The 22,117-nt window shown below is 43.5% G+C and overlaps 1 protein-coding gene across 1 annotated transcript in view; it reads left to right on the top strand.

Moving 5' to 3' along the window:
* The window catches only part of Fancc (FA complementation group C), a 108,709-nt gene that overhangs the window by 52,963 nt on the left and 33,629 nt on the right, over positions 1-22,117 (top strand). The window contains exons 5-6 of the mRNA XM_038332409.1: positions 6,422-6,535; positions 7,237-7,301. Of these exons, the coding sequence (XP_038188337.1) occupies positions 6,422-6,535; positions 7,237-7,301 (179 nt within the window). The remainder of the gene's footprint in view (positions 1-6,421; positions 6,536-7,236; positions 7,302-22,117) is intronic.

The following is a 22,117-nucleotide window of genomic DNA, read 5'->3' as shown; positions in this document are numbered from 1 at the left end:
ACATAACTACCAGAGAGACCCGACTCTGGAAAACTGTCTTTTGACCTCTACATGCCTGCTATGCCAGGTGTGTACGCACTCGGGCCTTTCAAGGTTGTAGTCATGTTAGTTTCTGTACTTTGACCTCTGAAGGGCCTTAGAACGATCAGGACTGAAGCATTTGCACTGTGTTACCATCAGGGTGCGTGTTCATTTGTTCGTTTTCTGTGTACCACTACACTACACTACACTACACTAGTTTGTGTTATTTGTTCGTCCCTCGTGTTAGCATACCCAGGAGGGTGAAGTCAGAGAGCGCCCCACACCTGGTCTTAAGAGAAAGCGCTCACCACTCTATCAGTGCTGGCAGCCAGTGCCTTGCCTTTCATGGTTCTGTGTTTAAAGATCTTGCCACTAGGTGGCAGTGAAACAGATATTCCTACCAGTGAGAAACTGATTTTTAGTCTGTTTTTTGGTGCTGAGAACTGACTAGTTGTCTAGTCTGTACTCTGCCACCGAGCTTCATCCTTGACCAAGCTTAACTGATTTTGAAGTTTAAGTTTCACTTTTATTTTATATATTGAGTGTCTTGCCTGAATGTTAGGTCTAGGCACCCCACACCTGGTGCCTGCAGAAGCCAGAGGGCAACTGAATCTCTTCTGACTGGAGTTACAGATGGTTCTAAGACACTTTGTGGGCTCTGACTTGAACCTGGAGAGCAGCCATTGATTTTAACTGCTGAGCTCTCGCCTCAGCTCATGACATCTACTTTTAAGTAAGAGATTTCAGGACTAAAGCTTTTTTTTTTTCTAGAGCCTGTCAGCCCAGAGAAGGACGCAGTATGCTGCTTTTATGACTTCTGCTTGTTTTATCTGAGGCTGAACCTCTGGGCTCCTCCATAGCAGTTCCTATCAGGGAACCATAGACAAAACAGGCAGAAGATAAATCATATCATTTTGTTTTGCAAAATTTTTTTATTATTAAAAGATATAACAAAGATATGGCTCAGTGGGTAAATGCATTTGCCACACAGGTCTGACAACCAAAGTTCAGTACTGCATGTACACTAGCTTGTGTGTATAGCTTCAGCCCCCACACACCCATACGAGCAAGCAGCTCCCTTTGTCCTTCAGAACGCAAGGGACCAGGACCTTCTCTCTCTTCAGGCCCACATCTTATATCTCATGTTATCCGTGACTGACCTCCCTCTCTCCCCTTCTGTCTGTCTGTCTTCTGATGGGGCTCTTACTTGGACCTGAAGGCTTGTTCTCCCCTTTCAGAGAGGTGGGGCCAGGCCTCTTGGCCCCGGGGAGACATTTGAACTTCCTAGTAGAGTGACTGGGAGCTTTAAGGGCTTACCTATACTGGTCTGATTTGCATCCAGCCGTTTTGTGGAGAGTGCCTGAGCGTAGCTCCTTAAGAGGATTGCCATGGGGGTGGGCTCCAGCCTTGGGCAGCACTTACACTGTGTCTTGGTGTGCTTACCTGTAAGGACGGTTTGAAAGAATATTGACATGGAGTGAGGACTGGGAGAGCAAGTCTGTGAAGCTGCCGCAGCAGCTCCTGACTATAGTGACCTCAGAGTTGGTATCTGAGGACCAGATTTCAGTGCTGCCCTCCCTCCTCCTGGCTTTATCATACTAGACCCAGAGCTGCTGCTGTCCAGACCAACCCTGCTTGACCAAGCCTTCCAGCCTGCATCACACCTGGGCCACCTCCATATGGCTTTGATCTAGTCAGGCCTTTCCTGTCTTTAGCACCTCCATGGCACATAGGTGGGGGACTAGCCTCAGTGCTCCTTACTTTCTTGCTGAGGCCCTTGAATGCTCCCGTGTGGTGTGAGCAGCACCGCGGTCTGCTGCCCGCTGTGGCTTCCATGCTGCTGCTTGTTCTCATCCCACTGCACTTGGCCGTTGACAAGAACTTGGAGCTAGCTCTCCTGGGATGTTGTGGTCCGCTTATTTGCTTTCTGCACTTAGCACCAATTTGAACAGGAAGAAAAGCAGCAATAACATATAAGTGACTCCAAGAAGTCAGTGTTCCTTTCAGTAAGAAGCCTCTGTACTACATGCTTCAGAAGCCCGTTCTCACCATGTAAGGTTCTTGTTTTTCTCTTCTGGGTGTTCATTTCTGTCAACAGTGCTGGCCATGTCTGTGGGTTTTGTTGTGATTCAAGAGGCTGAAGTATCTTCCTGCCACTGAGTCACTGAAACCGCTCCATAAGGTTGTCCAAGTTGAGGTCCTGGGCTGGGGCTCCAGGCTCAGGTCTCAGCTGTGGTACCAGTGCAGCCTGGAGCTCTGTGTGTTACCCACTCTGAGAAAGTGCCTTCTTGGCTTTAAAGAGCTTGCCAAATTCAATCCGAATTTCCCATTTGGGTTAGAAGGCTGTGGAGAGGGGGAAGGGAGTCTCACAGAGGCTGCCCCTGTGTTTCAGATGTGCCACTAAATCTTAGAGTTGAGGAAGTGTATCTTATGTGAACTGCTTCATGATGAAATGGAAACAGGTACCCTAGTTGACGCTGTAAAGACACAGGCATCCAGCATGTGTGTCCGTCTGTCCTGCTGTCAGCTGTCCTTTCTGCCCATCTTGTGCGTATGTGCAGTTCATCCCGTCCCTGTTGTCACTGGCTACAGTGCAGCAATAGATGAGACTTTTCGAACATGGTCCCTAGTGTAGATGCTATTTCCTCCCAGGATGCCGGCACATCAAAATATTCAGTAGGGATTTCATAGGTAGGCCAGGGTCTTTGTTTGTCAGAGGTCTTGTTCAGGTAGCAGAGTCCTGGGAGTCTCAGTGTAGTGGGGGCTGTGGCTCACCTGCAACTACCTGTCTCCTGGAACCCTTCAAGGACTCAAGGCCTCACCTGCCAGGGGCCTTCACTCATTGGGCTGAAGGTGTTGGCATGTTCTTGTCTGTGAGGACGTTGTTTAGCGTGTGTCGGAATGCCCCGGTTTACCTTTGTGCTCTTTGTGCTCTTTGTGCGCGTCACCTGGGAGCACGCAGTGGTTTGGCCTCAGGTTATCCCAGCCATTCCTTAACAACCTTCCTCATTTGTGCCTAGGATGTTTTCTGAAAAAGGCAAAGTTCAGTTTTTACTTAGAAGCTAGCCCTTTTCCCCTAACTTGTGCTTTGTCTCTTGATTTTTAGTTAGCAGAGATTTTCCTCAGACACGGGAAAAGCACTTCGGTTTCCATATTATTTAATTTTTACATTGACTTTTTCATAGTAAACTCAAGTTATTCTGTGAATAGAAGAGATAGTTTCATTTTTCTAACAGTTTCTAGGCACTGTTTTTATGTAAGCCTTCATTTGCCTACAGATAAGTTTAAATCTGTGCATCTACTCTGTGGTGAAGAGCCTTTGCTGAAGCCCTGCTGTCTGCAGCTCCAGCGGTCCAACCATGTTGTGCAGAGTTTAGAAACGGTGGTGACCTGATTCTTCAGAGGGTCTTGTTTCCCAGTGACATTTTTCTCAGCTTCCTTTTTATGTACTCATTTTAGTGCTGACATTTCTGCTTGATGCCTGGGATTGAAGCAAGAGATGGAATGATTGGTTTTCTTTTTTAATGTATTTTTTGAAAAATTATTTAGTCTTCTCTCATAGATTGCATCCCCTTTGCAGTTTCCCCTCCCTCAACTCCCTCCCCTCTCCCCACCAGATCCACTTCTTCTGTTTCCCTTTAGAAAAGAGCAGGCCTCCTGGGACGTCAACCAAACATGGCATATCGAGTTACAATAAGACTAGGCACATACCTTCATATCAGTGCTGGATGAGGCAACCCAGGAGGAGAAAAGGGTCCCAAAAGCAGCAGAAGAGTCAGAGACAGCCCTCTTTCCCACTGTTAGGAATCCCACAAGAACACCAAGCTACACAACCATAACATATATGCAGAGGTCCTAGCTTACACCCATACAGGCTCTCTGACTGTGAGTTCTAATCAGGTGATTCTATGGACTCTATTCTTTGGTATCCTGACCTTTCTGGCTCCTACAATCTTTCCTTTCCCTCTTCTGTTTGGTTCTTTGAGCTCCGCCTAATGTTTGGCAGTGGGACTCTGTTAGATGAAGCCTCTGATGACAATTGGACTAGGCTCTGGTGTATGAATATAGCAGAATATCATTAGAAATCATTTCATTGATTGTAACAGAAGTTTCTGTTCCACCTGATCCTGCAGCCGTTGAGTCCCAAAGAAACACACAGAAGCTTGTATTAATTACAAACTTTGGCCTATTTCTCAGGCTTATTACTAATTAGCTCTTACAACTCACATTAACCCTTAATTCTTGTCTATCTTTAGCCACATGGCATGGTACCTTTTCTCAGTAAGGCATTCTCCTTCTTGCTTCCTCTGCATCTGACTGGTGGCTGATTCTCTGCCTTTCCTCTTCCCAGAATTCGCCTAGTCTGGTCTCCCCACCTATATTTCCCGTCTGACTACTGACCAATCAGTGTTTTATTAAAACCAATACAAGTGACAAATCTTTACAGTGTGAAAGAGCATTATCCTACAGCCATTGGCTTTTTTCCCCTCTGCCAGTTGTGTTGGTTCTGTCCTAGGTCTTTGGGCTGTCCAGCCTCTGGTTTCTGGCCCTCCAGTGTCGGGGTGGACTCCCTCTTGTGGCATGTGTCTCAAGTTGGACCAGTCATTGGTTGACCACTCTACAAGTTCTGTGTTCTTTACCCCAGCACAGCTTGTAGGCAGGACAAATTATAGGTTGAAGGTTTTGAGGCTGGATTGGTGTCCCAGTCCCTCTACCAGGTGGCCTTGCCTGGTTATAGAGAATTGCCTGTTCAGGCTGCATATTGCTAAGGTCACCCTTACAGATTCCAGGTAATTTACATTGCACTAGGTTTCTTCCTCTCTCCTCAAATGCCTTCCAATTCCAGTTATCTCTCCCAGTACTCTCTCCTTCCACCCACACCTGATCCCCCCTCGTCTACCAGTGAAATCTGTTGTGTTCCCCTTCCAAGGGAGATCCATGCATTCCCCACTTGAACCCTCCTTGTTACTTAGCTTCTCTGGGTCTGTTGATTGTAGTATGATTATTTTTTACTTTACAGCTACTATCCACTTAAAATCGAGTACATACATGTTTGTCTTTCTGGGTCTGGTTTGCCTCAGGATGTTTTTTTCTAGTTCTATCCATTGTCTGCAAATTTTATGGCTTTTTTTTTAGCAGCTGAGTAATACTCCATTGTGTAAATGTACCACAATTTCTTTATCCATTCTTTGGTTGTTTCTGGCTTTTACTAATAAAACTGCTATGAACATAGACTGAACAAGTCTCCTTGTTGTAGAATGGAGTGTCCTTTGGGTAGATGCCCAGGGGTGGGTTAGCTGCATCTTAAGGTAGATTAATTCCCAATTTTCTGAGAAAATAATATGTTGATTTCCATAGTAGCTGTACAAGCTTCTACTCATTCAGCAATTCTCTCTAGCATGAGCTGACACTTGGGTTTTTTATTTTAGGCATTATGATGTTGTAAGATGGAATCGCAGAGTTGTTTTGATTGTGTTTCCATGATGGCTAGAGATGTTGAACATTTCTTTGTTTCTTGGCCATTTGAGATTCCTCTGTTGAGAATTCTGTTTAGGTCTGTAGTCCATTTTTTAATTGGATCATTTGTTTTATTTTCTTTTGATGTCTAGTTTCTTGTTCTTTATATTTTGGTTATTAGCCGTCTGACAGATATGGGTTTGGTGAAGATCTTTTCTCATTCTGTAGGTTACCATTTTGTCCTATTGATGGTGTCCTTTGACTTATAGAAGCTTTTCAGTTTCATGAGGTCTCCTTTATTAATTATCAATCTTACTGTCTGTGCTATTGGTGTTTTTGTTTCAGGAAGTTGTCTCCTGTGCTTAGTATGTTCAAGGCTATTTCCCAGTATGTCTGGTTTTATGCTGAGATCTTTGATCCACTTGGACTTGAGATTTTTTTGGTTTTTTTTTTCTGTTTGTTTGTTTGTTTTTGGTTTTTTGAGGCAGGGTTTCTCTGTGTGACAGCCCTAGCTGTCCTGGAACTAGCTCTTGTAGACTAGGCTGGCCTCGAACTCACAGAGATCCGTCTGCCTCTGCCTCCCGAGTGCTGGGATTAAAGGCGTGCGCCACCATCACCCGGCTTGGACTTGAGTTTTGTGCATGGTGATAGATATGGATCTATTTGCATTATTCTACATGCTGACATCCAGTTAGACCAGCACCATTTGTTGAAGATGCTTTCTTTTTTCCATTGTATATCCCTGGCTGCCTCATCAAAAATCAGGTATCCATAGGTGTGTGGGTTTATGTCTGGGTCTTGGATTTGATTCCGTTGATCAGCCGGGAATGGCTGGTTTACTAGGAACCCTGGCACTTTACAGGGGCCTCAGCTGCAGGGTTGTCCATCCCAGGCCTTTCTATCCACTTGGGAGAAGTTGACTGGTTCTCTTTTTACTTTTTAGGGTTTGTTATCTCATGTGCTTTCTGCATTCAGATTTGACGTGAAAGAAGTTGCTCTTTTTACTGAAAGTCTCGGATATGAGCCTGTTGATTACTGCCCTAGCTTGCTTAAAAACGTGAGTATCTTGCTTTATTTGTGTTGAAATTCTCACCAGATGTTTGAAGGGTAAACGGGACATTTCCTCTTGCAGGGAATTGTTGCTCTGTGTCTTACCTGGGTAGACTTGGGACCACGGAAGGAAAATGTGCGGTGCCATCAGACTCTCACAACTCAGCTCACTCACCCGATTTCTGAGAAGAGCACCCCTTAACCAGTATAAACATGGCCTGAACTTCTGAGCAGATGTCATGTGTAAAACAGTCCAGTTGGATTTTATGTTTCCCATGCAGAGGTAGCAGAGTTGCCCTCTGGCTTCCGTCCAGGTCCTGTGGCTTATCCTTCCACACACATATCATACATACTCTTCTCAAAATGAGATCTCTGGTGGCTCTTACCCATTTTGATGTTTTGGACATCATACACTGAAAAACACTAAGAAAGGGACTAAAAAAGGGGAAAAAAAGTAAACTCTAATATTTTTTAATTTTCTGTGGGTCTGGTGTTAATTTTAGGATGTTAATGACATGTCTGTGCCCAGGCTTCTGTAGGACCCACGTGGTCAGTGTGATGTGATGTCACCTTCCGTTCACTCTGCAAAGTGAAACACAAGGAGAGAGTGGGGAGGAAATGGTGAGCATGTGTCACTCACAGCCAGAGAGACGGAGCTGAGGTAATCGTGCTGCAGTGTGAGGACCTGCGTCTGATTTTGTTTTACAGATGGTTTTGTCATCAGTGTCTGAGCTCCGAGAGAGTCATCTTAATGGACTGAACACTCAAAGTCGGTAGGTGTTAAGCCAAACATCCCTCTGCTCGAGTTTCAAAAGTTGTTGCTTGGTTATGAGAGAAAAGTTCACTGACTATCGGAAATGCATGTTCACGGCGTACTTAGCGTCTGTGTGGGGAGAGCATATTAGCGGGAAGTTCTTGTAAATATTCTTTTTTAAATCACTGTTCTCAGCAGTCCCGGGGAAGGTAAGTGTGAAATGCCTGTGTTGTATGCACTAGGAAAGCCCTGCCTGTGCAGTGAGGAGCAGAAAGGAAAGTGTGTGTGTGTGTGTGTGTGTGCGCGCACACACACACATGTGCTCTTCTGCTTTACCCCACTCCCTCCCCGTGTGTGCTAAGGCACAAGATTGGGATATTTACAAGGGAACAGATATTTTGATGTGCATATATTTAATATATGACCTACCTTAAGAAACTCAATATTCTGGAATCTAGACTAAACAAATCAGATAGATCCAGAGAAATTAAAAGGCAATTAATCACATCCCAGATGTTTCTTCACTCTGAGCAAAGTTGGAACTGTTTTCATTGGTGAGCACTGCATTTTTAACAAATCATTAACCAAAAGAATCTGGGCACTTGAGACATTTTGTTCAAAAAAACATTTAAAGCGTTTGCCAGCCAGAGCTCTATCAAAACTGGCATCACCCTCAGCCTTCCTGAGTGCACTGCCTGTAAACGTCACACCTGCTGGAGGAGAACGTTGTCAGAGAGCCTGGCAACGCTGGATTTTTCTCCCCTAGATATGGCACCAAAGGAAAATAAGTGGAAGAGCTAGAGGTGCTCGGCGTGTGAAGTGCTGTGTGAGTCTGGTGACCCGAGACTAACCTCAGAGCCCATGAAGGCGGGAGAGAGGAGCAGTGCCACAGAGTGACCCCTGACCTCACACAGGCACTGTGGCACATGCCTTGTGGCCCACACACCTTCTCAGATGTGATGCTTCATATAATAATAATAATAATAATAATAATAATAATAATAGATTTTCTTTTGAGACAGGGTTTCTCTGTAGCTTTGGTGCCTGTCCTGGAACTCGCTCTGTAGGCCAGGCTGGCTAAGAACTCAGAGATCCGCCTGGCTCTGCCTCCCGAGTGCTGGGATTAAAGGTGTGCGCCACCACCATCCAGCTATTAATAGATTTTCTAAAAGAAAAAAATTGAACTTTATTAAAGTTAAGAATTTGGGAGCTTGGTATCTCAGTGATAGAACATTTGATTGGTGTACCTAAGTGTTAGGGACTGTGGACCCCAGACTCTGAATTTCCTGTGACCCCCTGCCTGCCAGAGTAAACAACTTGTTTTCCTGTGCTTGCAGCTGCTCTGAGCACTAGACCCTCAGGAGTTCCTGATGTGGGGGGGTTGGTTTCTGGTAGGCTTGCAGCTGAGAGTTAGGGTGTGGTCATTAGTCAAGGTGACCCTATATAAGGTGCCCTGGACGACTATAAAGGGGGCATTTGAGGCATTCTTGGTGTTATCTCTCTCTCTCTCTCTCTCTCTCTCTGTCTCTCTCTCTCTCTCTCTCTCTCTGTGTGTGTGTGTGTGTGTGTGGTGTGTATGTGTTTCAATCTCCAGCTTCTTGCCTGACTCGCAAATCATACAGTAGCGTGTAGAGCAAAGGCCCTTGGATCCAACCCTTGAAACTGTAAAGCGTGAACTTTTGTGAATCAAACAAGTGCTACTAAGAGAACAAAATCAGAGTGAGCGAAAAATTTCATAAAGTTTTACTTTTTTTGGTTTTTCAAGACAGTGTTTCTCTGTCTTGAAGACAGCCTTGGTTGTCTTGGAACTTGCTGTATACATCAGGCTGGCCTTGAACTCACAGAGATCCTCCTGCCTCTGCCTCTTGAGTGCTAGGATTAAAGACGTGTACTACCACCACCCAGCCAAGTTTTAGTTTTAAACTTTAGACTTTCATAAGTTTGTTTTGTTTTTAATCTCTTGAGATGGGCATTTGGCACATGCCTGTAATCCTTGTACTTGGTAGTCTGAGGCACTCAGATCATGAGTTTGAAGTTAGCTTGGACTTTTTCTGGGGAGTGGGGAGTAGGTTGAGACAGGGTCTCACTTTGTAGACCAGGTTGCCTCAATCTCACAGAGATCTGCCTGCCTCTGCCTCTCAAGTGCTGGGACTAAAGGCAGGCACTGCCATGCCCAGTTCCCAGCTTAGAATTTCTTAATAGGCTTGAATCCAGCCTGGGCTGGGCTACATAGTGAGGCTTTGTCTAAAGAAATAAAAGCTCTTCCATAAAGAACCAGTGTCTGGGATTCTAGAGACTCTTTAACAACAGCAACAAGCACCCAGAACTGGGCAGATGCTAGAGACATACCTCAGTGGTGGAGGTCTGGGTTCTAACATCTTATATGCACTAGACTCTGGGTTCAAACAAAGGAAAAGCAAAATAAAAATTTAAAAAACAAAACAGGCACAAGACTCAGTTTGAATAGATATTCTAGCAGAGAAATATACTTTACCTGGTAAAATAGGGCATAGCACACAATTATAATTCCACAGCTGAGACTAGGAGGGTCAACAGGGACCCTGTCTCTGAAAACTAAAAAACAACAAAACACCTGGCTGTTGACACCACACCCACTAGGGAGCATGTGAGCCACATGAGGTGTTGTTTAATATCCATCATGATGGCTATAAAAGGAGAAAGGGAAAACCCCAAGTGTCGTGAGGAGAAACTGGAGTCCTGTGTGTCACAGGTGGTCCTGTAAAATGAAGCAGCCACAGTGGAGAACAAATTGGTGTTTTCTAGAAGAAGTAAACAGTTACAGTGTGACACAGAAAACCCACTGCCAGGTGTATTTCTCCTCCTCTCCTTTCTTTTGCTGTGATAAAATAGTCTGATCAGAAGCTACTCAGGGGAGAAAAGGGCTAATATGACTTCCAGGTCTCGGTCTATTGCTAGGATGAAGTCAAGATAGGAACATAAACATGAAGCAGGAGCAGAGATTATGAAGGAATTCTGTTGATTGGCTCACTCTCAGGTTCCTGCACATGGAGTGTGTTCTTGTGCGTATTTCTATGCAGCCAGAACACCTGCATAGGGATGGTGCTACCTACAGTAGGCTGGGCCCCTCATATCAATTAGCATCCAAGACATCTCTCACAGATATTCCCCCCCCCCCCCCCCCGGGCTAGTCTGATTTAGTTAATCCTTAATTGGGACTCCCTTCTCAGGCGACTTTAAGTTGTGTCAAGTTGAAGGTTAAAGTTAACTAGGAAATTGTTCTAAAATAATTAAAACAGGTGTCAGTATACCAGTTTTGTTCATTAACCACAGTAAATAAACAAAATGTTTATATTTCATGGCGCATAAGTAAAAAGAAACAAGTTTTATGTATGTATCAGCACGAGTAGACCACGTAAAGATGCTCAGTAAAACCAGTCTAACACAGTAGCAAATACACTTTTATTCCACTTACATGAAGTCCTACAGTAGGTAGATTCATTGGGACAGGAGGCAGAGCAGAGATTGGGAGAGAAAGGGAAGTTATATTTAATGTGTTGGGGGCAATGGAGACCTGTGCATAGTGTAATATGTACAGTGACATGTAATAGTGGTGCACAGACAGCGTGTGAACATACTTAGTGTTAGTCACTACCTAATGTGGTTAAGTGACAACTTATTTATGTTTTACTGCAATTAGAAAACTAAAAGAAAAATATGCCACTGCACACTCCAAGTGTGTGACGTTTACAACATTCACTTTAATGTATTAGGTGTGGCTCCCATACCCTCACCATGAGTGTGTGAACCAATACCACCTCATTGATAACAATGTGGTAGCTGATTACTGAGTGTACCCTGCAGAATGGCTCAGTGGGGCAAGAACATTTGTTGCTAAGCTTGTGACCTGAGCCCATCTCTAGGACCAGGATGGACATGGCAGGGGTAAAATCATATCGTTGCAGAAGAGACAAGTGAATGGAATGATAAGCATGGGAGGAATGGCATAGGCGTGATTTCAGAAGAACAGCAGATGTTGTTCTGCCACTGCCTGTCTGGCACACACAAAGAGCCAAACCAGCTTGTCTCAGTACCAGAGATTCTGCAGTACCAGGTATAGACACCAGAGGGAGAAAAAGATCACTGGCTCCTGAAACAAGACAGTACGTTCTTTCTTCACTGCATGAAGTGAACATAGTTTAACTGGAACTCAGAAGATTGTCTGTGTCCAGGATGCAGGAAGAACAAACTGTGTGCTGCTGCAAGAGTCTCATCTTATAGGTTATTTTACTTTTATAATCATTTTTAGATATTTTAATCAGGTTTATTTTCTTTTAAAATTTGAGTGCATTTATTTATTTATTTGATATAGTATTTTTTCTGCTCATATACTTTAGACCTGCTTAGATAGTGGCCCAGAGATTATTTATATCTCATCATTTTTTTTTTCTTTTTTCTTTTTTTTTGGTTTTTCGAGACAGGGTTTCTCTGCAGCTTTTTTTTTTTTTTTTTTTTTTTTTTTTTTTTTTTTTTTTTTTTTTTTTTTTTTTTTTTAGAGCCTGTCCTGGAACTAGCTCTTGTAGACCAGGCTGGCCTCGAACTCACAGAGATCTGCCTGCCTCTGCCTCCCGAGTGCTGGGATTAAAGGCGTGCGCCACCACCGCCCGCTTATCTCATCATTTTTAAACTGTATTTTGACAAGTTCTCAAGTATCTCAGGCTGGCCTCAAACTCTGTGTATAGTCAGGAGGACCTTGAATTTGTCTCTATTCCTTGGTGTTAGGATGCCGGGTGTATACCACTGTGCTGGCTAATCTTATGTCAACTTGGCACAAGCTACAGTCACCTGAATCCTCAATTGAGAAATGCCTCCATCAGACCCAGCTCTAACGCATTTTCTAAGTTAGTGATTGATGGGAAAAGGCCCAGCCCATTGTGGGTGGTACTGCTCCTGGGCTGGTGGTTCTGGATTCTATAAGGAAGCAGACTGAGCAAGCCTTGAGGAACAAGCCAGTAAGCAGCACTCCTCCATGGCTTCTGCATCAGCTCCTGCCGCCAGGTTCCTACCCTGTTTGAGTTCCTGTCCTTTTACTTTGATGATGAACAGTGATATGGAAGTATAAGCCAAATAAATCCTTTCTTCCCCAATTTAATTTTTGGTCATGGTTCTTTGACACAGTAATAGAAACCCTAACCTAGACAACCACCATACCCTGCTTATATGGTGCTGGAGATGAAAGCCAGGGCTTTGTGCATGTAGGCAAGCACTCTACCAACTGAACCACATCCTCAAGCTGAGGACCCCACTTTAGATATAGGGACATACAAAGACTGAAAATGAAAGAATGGTTGCACAAAGACAATGCAAGAAGACACACACACACACACACACACACACACACCTGTTGTAAGAGGTAGAAGGATAAAAGGGTCAGGTTCACCAGAGATGTGTTATAAACATTTGTACTTAGATCAGAATGCCACAGATACAAAACACACATTGATATACTGGTGTGAAAATAGAAAACGGGGAATTTTGACATTCCACTTTGAGTAATGAATTGATTTTTCAGAGTGAATAACAATAAGTAAATAGGACCTAGAGTTGTGCTCAGGGCCAGTTGAGATGTACACAACCCAGAGACAAAGTCTTTAAGGAGAAAAAAAAAAAAAAAAAAAAACTGTGAGCAGATGCATAACTAGTGAAGAAATTAAGTCAGCTGCTCCTAACCTTCCAACAAAGTCCCAGAGATCAGAAGACTTCACTGCAGAACTCTTTTAAGAGCATCCAAAGGGCTAACAGTTTTTCACACTCCGCCCGCATTCTGGAGAAGAGGGACACTTTCCAATCTGTTTATAAGGCTCGCCGTCTTCAGACAGCGCAGCCAAGCACAGGGATCTAAATAAAACAGGGTTGGTTGGTACCCTTGGCAGATATGTGTGAGCAGTGGGTGTGTACAGAGCTTCTTGGCTCCACAGTTACCAGGGAAATGCAAACCAGAACCACATAGCACTTTTTATAAATAACAGTATAAGAGGACTGGGTGTAGTGTTCTATACCTTTAATTCCAGCACCCAGGAGACAGAGGCAGGCAGATCTTTATGAGTTTTGAGGCTAACCAAGGCTACATAGTTGAGACTCCATCTCAAAAAAAAAAAAAATTAAAAAAGAAAAAGAAAAGGAAGGAAGGAAAAGTATAAGGCAGGGAAGCTTTAGTTAGGAGACAGTGTGCTGTGTTGCTGGGACTGCGGAGCAGTGGCACTGTGCACTGTCGGTGAGCATGCAGGGTGGTGTTGCTACTGTAGGAAAAGCTATAGTGGTTCATTAAAGAAAAGTGGATCTGGTATGTTGGTGAATGCCTGCAATCTCAGCACGTCCGAGACCAGCTCTGGCCACTTGAGACCTGGTCTTAAACAGCAGGTAGATGGAGTTACCGTGTGACCAATTCTGCTTCTGCTTATATAGTCAGAAGAATTGAAAACCTCTTTAAAAGATAATTTGCAAACCTGTACTGGTTGTATTTTTCATACTAGCCAAGAGATAGAAGTAACCTGCGTGCACCTTGTTAGATAAAAACATGGCATAGCCACAACCGAATTTTAGTTATCTTTAAAAAAAAAGGAAAGTCCTGTTGAGTGCTCTACCACGATGGACCTGAAGGACACTCTGCACAGTGAAATGAGAACCATCGAAAACAAACACTGTCTCCCATTCACATGGATCTAAACTAGTTCATCTCTTAGGAAGTTTGCTCTATGCAAACCCCACCCACAGGCCACTGCAATGTGATGACCTAGCAGCTTGTCTTAGCTTCAGATAGCCACCTGCACCTGATTTCAGCCCCTGCTAACTCTTACTTTGTATGGTATCTCTTGGTAAACTTTTGAGGCTGTGGTATTTCCCTTCACAAAAGTTCCCATTTACCTGTCAGTTCAGGCTTTTCTCACAATGTGTGGATCACTGAAAACCTTCATTTTGCAGTACTTAGCATAATTTTTTTAATCTCTAGGAGTTCTGAGTATAAAGAAGTGAGTTCATGGCATTCATAAAAGTGAATACCATGGCCATCCCTACTCATTCTCTTTTCTATTTTCCCCTCATTTTCTCTCACTGGGTATCTAAGTTAGAATTCTCCCCAGGTCTTGCAATATAGTCACCCAGTTCTCAATAATTCCTGTTATCAGAACTACTCAGTGGTGTGGCCCATCCAGGTGAGGTAAAGGGACCTATGCTTTTGACATCTTGTCATACTCTGTTTAGGGGAAAGCTGTTGTACACTCTGGAGCCTTCAGAGCCAGGTATCTGTGTGAATAAGAATGGCTCCCATAGGGCTCATATATTTGAAAGCTTAGTCATTAGAGAGTAGCACTACTTGGGAGGAACTGGGACGTGTGGTATTGTTGGAATCAGTATGACATTTTTGGAGGAAGAGTGTCACTGGGGGTGAGCTTTCAAAAACTTAAGCCAGACCCAGGGTCTTTCTTTCTTTGGATCCAAAGAAAGTTGTATATTTGAATCCAGATATACAACTCTCAGCTACTTCTCCAGCTTCATGTCTGCCTGAGTGCTGTCATGCTTCCCACTATGATGATAATGGATGGACTAAACCTCTGAAACTGTAAGCAGACCCCAGTTAAATTCTTCCTTTTCATGATGTCTTTTCACAGCACAGAACAGTGATGGAAGTTAGACCCGGGAGCAGGGCTTTGTTGTGACAGACCCAGCCATGATTGTTGACAGAATGTGGGCTCAGGAAAGCAGTTGAACACTTAAATGAGGCTCAGTGGACATCTAATGAGAGCACGGGAGCGAGTGCTGCTGAGAGCAGTGTGGACGGTGCTGACAGGGCTGCAAGGTCAGAGGAGAAGCGTGGGTATGCGGCCCAGACACCATCCTTGTGACATTTTGGAGAATAATGTGGCTGATTTCTGGCCTTTTCTAAAATGTGTCTGAGGCTAACTTGAAGTGTTTGGGATTAATAGCATTGGCAGAGGAGATTTCAAGACAGCCTAGTGTTGACCGTGTCATCTGGTTATTAGTAGTCACACTTATGCAGATCTATAATGAAAAGGAGCAAGCCAACAAGCAGCATCCCTCCATGGCCTCTTCATCAGTTCCTGCCTCCAGGTTCTTGCCTTGTTGAGTTCCTGTCCTGACTTCTTTTGATGATGAACAGTGATTTGGAAGTGTAAGCCAAAAAAATCCCTTTTCTCTCCCAGTTGCTTTGGTCATGGTGTTTCATACAGCAATAGAAGCCCTAAGACAGCATCAGTTCCTAGTGATAGTCTAACGACTTTAGGGTGACAGCCTAAATGCTACTTATATTCCTTGTTTTGTTGATGAAGTTCTATAGTGCTGTGTCATTTGTGTTTTTATAGTCAAGTTAGGTTTCAGTGATCTGTTAGGTGTGCTCATCCCTTTCTCTCTGCATTTGACCTCCCTGCAGTTCCTCCTTGTTCTTCACCTTGTTCCCAGAGGGCAGCCCCCTTGGCAGCAGCCTCTCCAGTGCCCCACTCAGTCTTTTCTCCAACTCCGTTTAAGGGGATTTATGACCTAAACTAATTAATATTTTTTAGTTAATCTTCTAAGCTGTTAAAAAGAGCTGTTCATTCCCAATTGCAAATGTCCTGAAATCTCAGAGTCTTTGAGCTTCTTGGGCAGGCCAAGAGAGGGAAGAGCTGTGCTTATGTGACTCTAGATTGTAAGCAGAGTTTTTCATCAGGATTGCAGCTAGCTCTGTTCTGCCAAGCCACTTGTCAAAGCAATCACTCAGAGACATATTAATTATAAATGCTTGGCTGGTAGCTCAGGCTTATTACTAACTAGCTCTTACAACTTAAATTAACTCATATTTCTTATCTACCCTTTGCCATGTGGCAGTACCTTTATTAGCCTGACATGTTCATCTTTTGCTCCCTCTGCGTCTGGCTGGTAACTTCTCTGACTCTGTCCTCAGTGTCCTTAGTTTGGTTGTCCCACCTATACTTCCTGCCTGACTACTGGCCAATCAACTTCTTTATTAAACCAATCAGAAAGCACCTTGGCAAGGCACATATTTATTGTGTACAAAAGATTATTCCATAACATTTCCCCCTTTTGTCTAATTAAAAAGGGTTTTGACTTTAACATAGTAAAACTTATATAACAAAAACAGTTACCAAGAAAGAAGTACAATTAAAATACCCAGTCCACATGCTCATTCAGTACCAGTCCAGCTGGCCTTGGTGAGCTCCCATTAGATCAGTCACACTGTCTCCATGGGTGGATGCAACCCTCGTGGTCCTGACTTTCTTGCTCATGTTCTCCCTCTTTCTGCTCTTCATCTGGGCCTTGGGAGCTCAGTCCTGTGCTCCAATGTGGGCCTGTGTCTCTTATCTTCATCCATTGCCAGATAAAGGGTAAGGCTCACAGTGAGCCCGTCCATGCTGAAGAGTCCAAGCCCATCGCCATTGTCCTTGGTTTCTCAGTCCTCCTCCACCGTCAGCCACATTCAGAGAGTCCGGTTTGGTCACCTGTTCCATCAGTCCCATTCCAACTGGACTTGGTGGTCTCCCGTTAGTTCTGTCCCACCGTCTCAATGGGTGAACGCACCCCTCATGGTCCTGACTTCCTTGCTCATGATCTCCCTCCTTTTGCTCCTCATCAGGACCTTGGGAGCTCAGTCCAGTGCTCCAATGTGGGGCTCTGTCATTTTCTCCATCCAACGCCAGGTGAAGATTCTATGGTGATATGCAAGATATTCATGAGTATGGCAATAGGATCTGGACATTTCTGGCTCCCTCTCCTCAGCTGCCCAAGGAACTAGCTGGGGGCATCTTCCTGGACACCTGGGAACCCCTCTAGAGTCAAGTCTCTGCCAACCCTAGAATGGCTCCCTTAATTAAGATATATAATTCCTTGTTCCCATATCCACCCTTCCTATATCCCAACCATCCTATTCCCCCAAGCTCTCTCCATCCTCCACTTCACACTTTTCTCTCCCCTTCCTCCCATCCCCCCATCCCCCCCCACCCCCAAGTTGGGGGCTGACTGAGAAGCTAATAATAATGACACCAGATTTTGATTCTACTGCATGTACTGGCTTTTTGGGAGCCTAGTCTGTTTGGATGCACACCTTCCTAGACCTGGATGGAGGGGGGAGGGTCTTGGACTTCCTACAGGGCATGGCACCCTGACTTCTCTTAGGACTGGAGGGGGGGGGACAGTGGGGGGAGTGGGAGGGAAATGGGAGGATGGGAGGAGGTGGAAATTTTTAATAAATAAACAAATAGTCACAAAAAATACCCAGTCCATTTGTATTTGGCAAAATTAGAGAAAATATTATCTATTTTTTTATTCTAAAGTTTAATGCCTAATTTACTTTTAATCAATCACTAAGGAAAACTGTGCTTCATTATTTAGTCTTTAACTCCATCAAAGACCCCAGAAGGGTGAAATGTTACCTAATGAGGGACATCTGGCTACTGGATAATCACCCTAGTTTTTTCTGTAGTGTTGGGGCATCCAACTTTGGCCTACAGGCCTAATATATCTGACAGACACTTATGAGAAACAGGGAATTTTGAAGGAATGTCCTTCATTGTATTTGGCAAAGTTTGGCAGTTGCCATTTTTTTGTGTCCTACTGGTTCAGTTTGGACAGTAACGGTCAGCAATTAAGGCAAGGGCAGTTTCTTTGCCCATATGACTAGCTTTTGCCATAAAGAAAGTAAAGTCCGCACAGTTTCTTTGATACCCATCGTCCCCTCTGAAGTAAATGGGTGTTGTCAGGAGCAGACACTTCTCACTGTCATGAAAAACCTTAGCTTATTAAGCATATTAAACGCCATGTTCTGTAGGTCTTTGAAGTATTTGAAGACTCTCTTTCTAACTCTTTCTAGGTGTAGAACCTTGAAAACATACCTAACATGACTGTAAGTTTGACAAGTATAGATGACTATTCAGCTGTATTTATAATTATACAGTACATCTAAATGAGCTGGCATAAGCACAATACCCCAAACAAGAGTAGAAACATACATATAGTATAGTAAAAAAAAACACTTTAAATTTGTATCAATAAACCAAAATCTGTACCAATGTAAAATATTTTGAGATTAATAGTTATTTTTGAATTAAAGTAGATTCAATAATCTACCCTTTTATCCTGTCACTTTCTCCTTTTTTTCTTTTCAGAACAAGATCCCTGAATCTAATCTCCTTTGTTTAGCCTTTTTTAAAAATGACCATTAATTGTAACAACTTATAAACCCCCTTAAATGATAATCAATATCTATCACCAATATTTTGGGAAAGTGGGTATCATTCTCTAGACTACTTCCTGTTGTCTGGGGGTACTGGTGTCTTTGGGGGAACCTTGAGAAAATGGGGATCATAATGAAGTCCCAGCTGGAGTATTCTGTAAGGTTGGATCATATGCAGAATTCTGAGGAGACTATATCAGGAATTTTAAATCCTGGATCACCTGGACCATCCATATTATTAGTGTTTGGTCCTCTTGTTCTAAAAGTACATAAACTTTTAAAGGTAACATACATATCTGTATTACTATAAGTATAGATTGTGTGTTGTATACAAGTTAGCCAAAGATGATATTTTTGTTTTATGTCTGAGTAGGTAAAATATACATACCTTCTTTGTAGTTTTTTTTCTTTTTCTTTTTTTTTAGGTTTATTTCTTTATGTCTGTAGACAGTACTTTCAGAGGGTCTTTGTTGATCAAACTTGATCCATATCAATCTAGAAAGAATCCAGAGCCTCTCATTTCCTACGATAATAAAAGCATAGCCTCTCCCCCAATACAACATAACTTTGACCCATTTAGAGGGTTTTTTTTTTCCATCTGGATCTGTCTTTACTGAGCATCTCTGTTGCTTTTTGATTGCATGAGACAAATATTAAACTGCTATGTCAGCCACCCCAGGTGTAGCTTAGCTTAGTGCATGGCAGTAGCTTGGTGGCTGGTGGCTGCCTCTTCCCACAGGCAGCAGCTGGAGATGCATCTTGGTACTGTGGACAACATGAGAGACATGAGATTAGGAAACATTTGTTTGACTCTGTTTCTGTGTGTTTAGAACCTTTTTTTTTTAAGTTTTCTCAGGCATTATGTGGATGTTCATGGCTTTGGACATTGCGCACCATTTGTAAGTGGAATTCCACCACCCACTTTCCAAATAACTACTCAGAGATTATTTATTAATTAAAAATGATTGCCTAGTAGCTCAGGCTTATTACTAACTACCTCTTACAATCCAAATTAACCCATTTCTACTACTCTCTGTGCTGCCACGTAGCTTGTGGCTTTACCTGTCCTCCAGCATGTCTTGCTCCCTCCGCGTCTCCTGTGACTTTTCTGACTCCTTCCTTCTTCCCAGTGTTCTTAGTCTGGATTTCCTGTCTAACCTTATCCTGTCCAGCTATTGGCCAGTCAGCTTCTTTATTAAACCAATCACAGTGTAATTTACACAGTATACAGACAGATTATTCCATAACACTGGATGTTTTTCTCTAGTTATTTTGCATGAAGCCCTTGCATCATTTGTTACATAGAGCCAGATGGATGTTTGTGAACTTGAATCCCGAGCAGTGTAAGAAAGGAACAGCTGTGCTGGAAATTTATATATAATAGAGAGCCCTAGTGTCTTAAGTTTCATAGAGTCAACACGAATGTTTGTGAAATCGAGTGGGTGTTCATTGGCTATCCAGAGTCAGTGCCTATCATGAAATTCTCCACACTAAAAGACCTGTAGGTGTGAATTTTCTCATTTTCTGAAAGAGAAGGACTGAGCAGGTGGAAAGACCGTTGGCACTGAGAACACCAACCAAGCCCTGAATCTCAGTGGCTGCACTTTGTGTCTTCCAGCAAGTCTGGAAAAGGCCTATGATGAATTTCATTAACAGTTTTAAGGTCGTTGGGCAGTGGTGCCACACATTTTTAAATCCCAGAACTCTGGAGGCAGAAACAGGAGATTTTCTGAGTTCAAGGCCAGCCTGGTCTACAGAGTGAGTTCCAGGATAGCCAGGGCTACACAGAGAAACCCTGTCTCGAAACAAACAAACAATTTAAAGACTCAGATAAAATTAGGTAGTGCTTTTGTTTACCAAAATGCAGACAGGCCAGAACCTGGACATCCATGTTCAAAGGGGGCCATGCCCGGCTCTGTTATCGCCCTGTGTTTGGTGCTAGAATGTAGGCATAATTGAGGAAGTCCATGAGAGCCCGGAATAAAGGATAACAAATGTTTATTTGAGGGAAAAATTACAGTAAGGGTAGAGGGCCACCGTCCTTTGCTGTGGACAGAACCCTGACCACCACCCCAGAGAACGAGCTCACTTCTCACCTGTGTTCACCTGTGGTCCACACAGCCCCTCAGACCACGCCCTATGGGCCGCTACCCAAAAGACTATTGGCTGAATGAATTCCCACACCACCAGACCACATTACACTCATGGCCAAAGTAGTATTCCAAAGGACTTCTGCACCAGAATGAACTGGAGAAGGCTTGATGCTAAGTACACACTGCCAGAAACATCCTTCCTGTATGGCTGTCTGCAGCAAGCCAGTGGACTATACAGTTAAGGCAACTGCTTGGAAACACTTTCTGGATGTTTGTAGCAAAGACCTGGGTAGAATTTAAACATCTGTTATTGAACTGTTAACACTTTTTTCTTGGTCACATGACTATTTATCAGCCTCTAAATGAAGCCCTGGAGCTTTTTTTACATCTCTGCATCTGAACTCATGGCGTCAGTCTATGTTTTATGAAGGTTTTGAAACTTATGAAATGAACTTTAATCAAGTGATTAAAACATTAATAATGAATGGAGTCTCTTAGTGGAAGCAAAGTAAAGAATAGCACAGCTTGCTCATTTGGGATTTTGTTTGGGGCCTTCAGCTGCTTGAACTTTGGAAGTCATACTAGTGAAAGAAACAATAATAACAGGCGTGTTTTCATAAGTGGGTGCAATTTTATAGGTTCAGGTATGTACCAGAAAGTTTGTAGGCCACTGTGCTGTTTCTGAGTCCAAGGTTTGCTTTGTAGAGCTAAAATCTCGGCAGGTAACTTGAGATATAGAAGGAGGAGTTACTGGGGTAGCATGGCTGTGACGACCCCGGCAGGTTTGGCAGCCATCTTTGCGGTGCTGCCACTCAGGACAGAGATGCCGGGTTGCCATTAAAGATTACATGGCAGCACACCGTAAGAATTCCCAGTTTGGGGCCGAGGAAATACTTTAGTTGGTAAAGTGCTTGCTGTTTGAATAGGAGGATCTGCGTTTGATCCCTGGCATTCCTGTAAAAACTGGGTGTGGTGGTAATGTTCGCAATCCTAATCCTGAGCGGGTCCCTGAGGCTCACTGACTGGCCAGCCTGGTCCATCCAGTGAGCCCAGGGCCCAGTGAGACCTTGTTTCAGAAACCGAGGCAGACAACTGCACAGACACCCCACACATGACATTTGACTCTCGTCCAGGGTTCTAAGGGACAAAGTTATTTTTAATGGACTGGGAACAGAATTTCATGGTTTTTAGCTATTAAAAAACAAGACTTTAAAAGCTCATAAAAAGACTGAAGAGCGTGTGAGGCATCAAGTTACTTCTTAAAGTCAGTCTTCTGATAAGAATAAATGAACTCCATAGACAGCTTGAATTTCCTTTGAAAACTATGTACTGGCTCAACACACTGAAAAGTTCCCAGGGGAAAAATGACTCTTATTCAATTATAAAATTCTTTGGGGGGAGGGAAAAAAGACTATGCTAAGCAGAATTCAGTGGAACATGTGAGGAAGGCTTGAGATGGGCCAGGGTTCCTGGGATGTGACTAGCGCGTGTATCCCATGGGCTTCGTGGACTTTGCTCTGA

Source organism: Arvicola amphibius, chromosome 6, assembly GCF_903992535.2.
Source record: "Arvicola amphibius chromosome 6, mArvAmp1.2, whole genome shotgun sequence".
NCBI lineage: Eukaryota > Metazoa > Chordata > Mammalia > Rodentia > Cricetidae > Arvicola > Arvicola amphibius.
The sequence above is the reverse complement of the archived record's forward strand: the minus strand, read 5'-3'. Positions and strand labels throughout refer to the sequence as shown.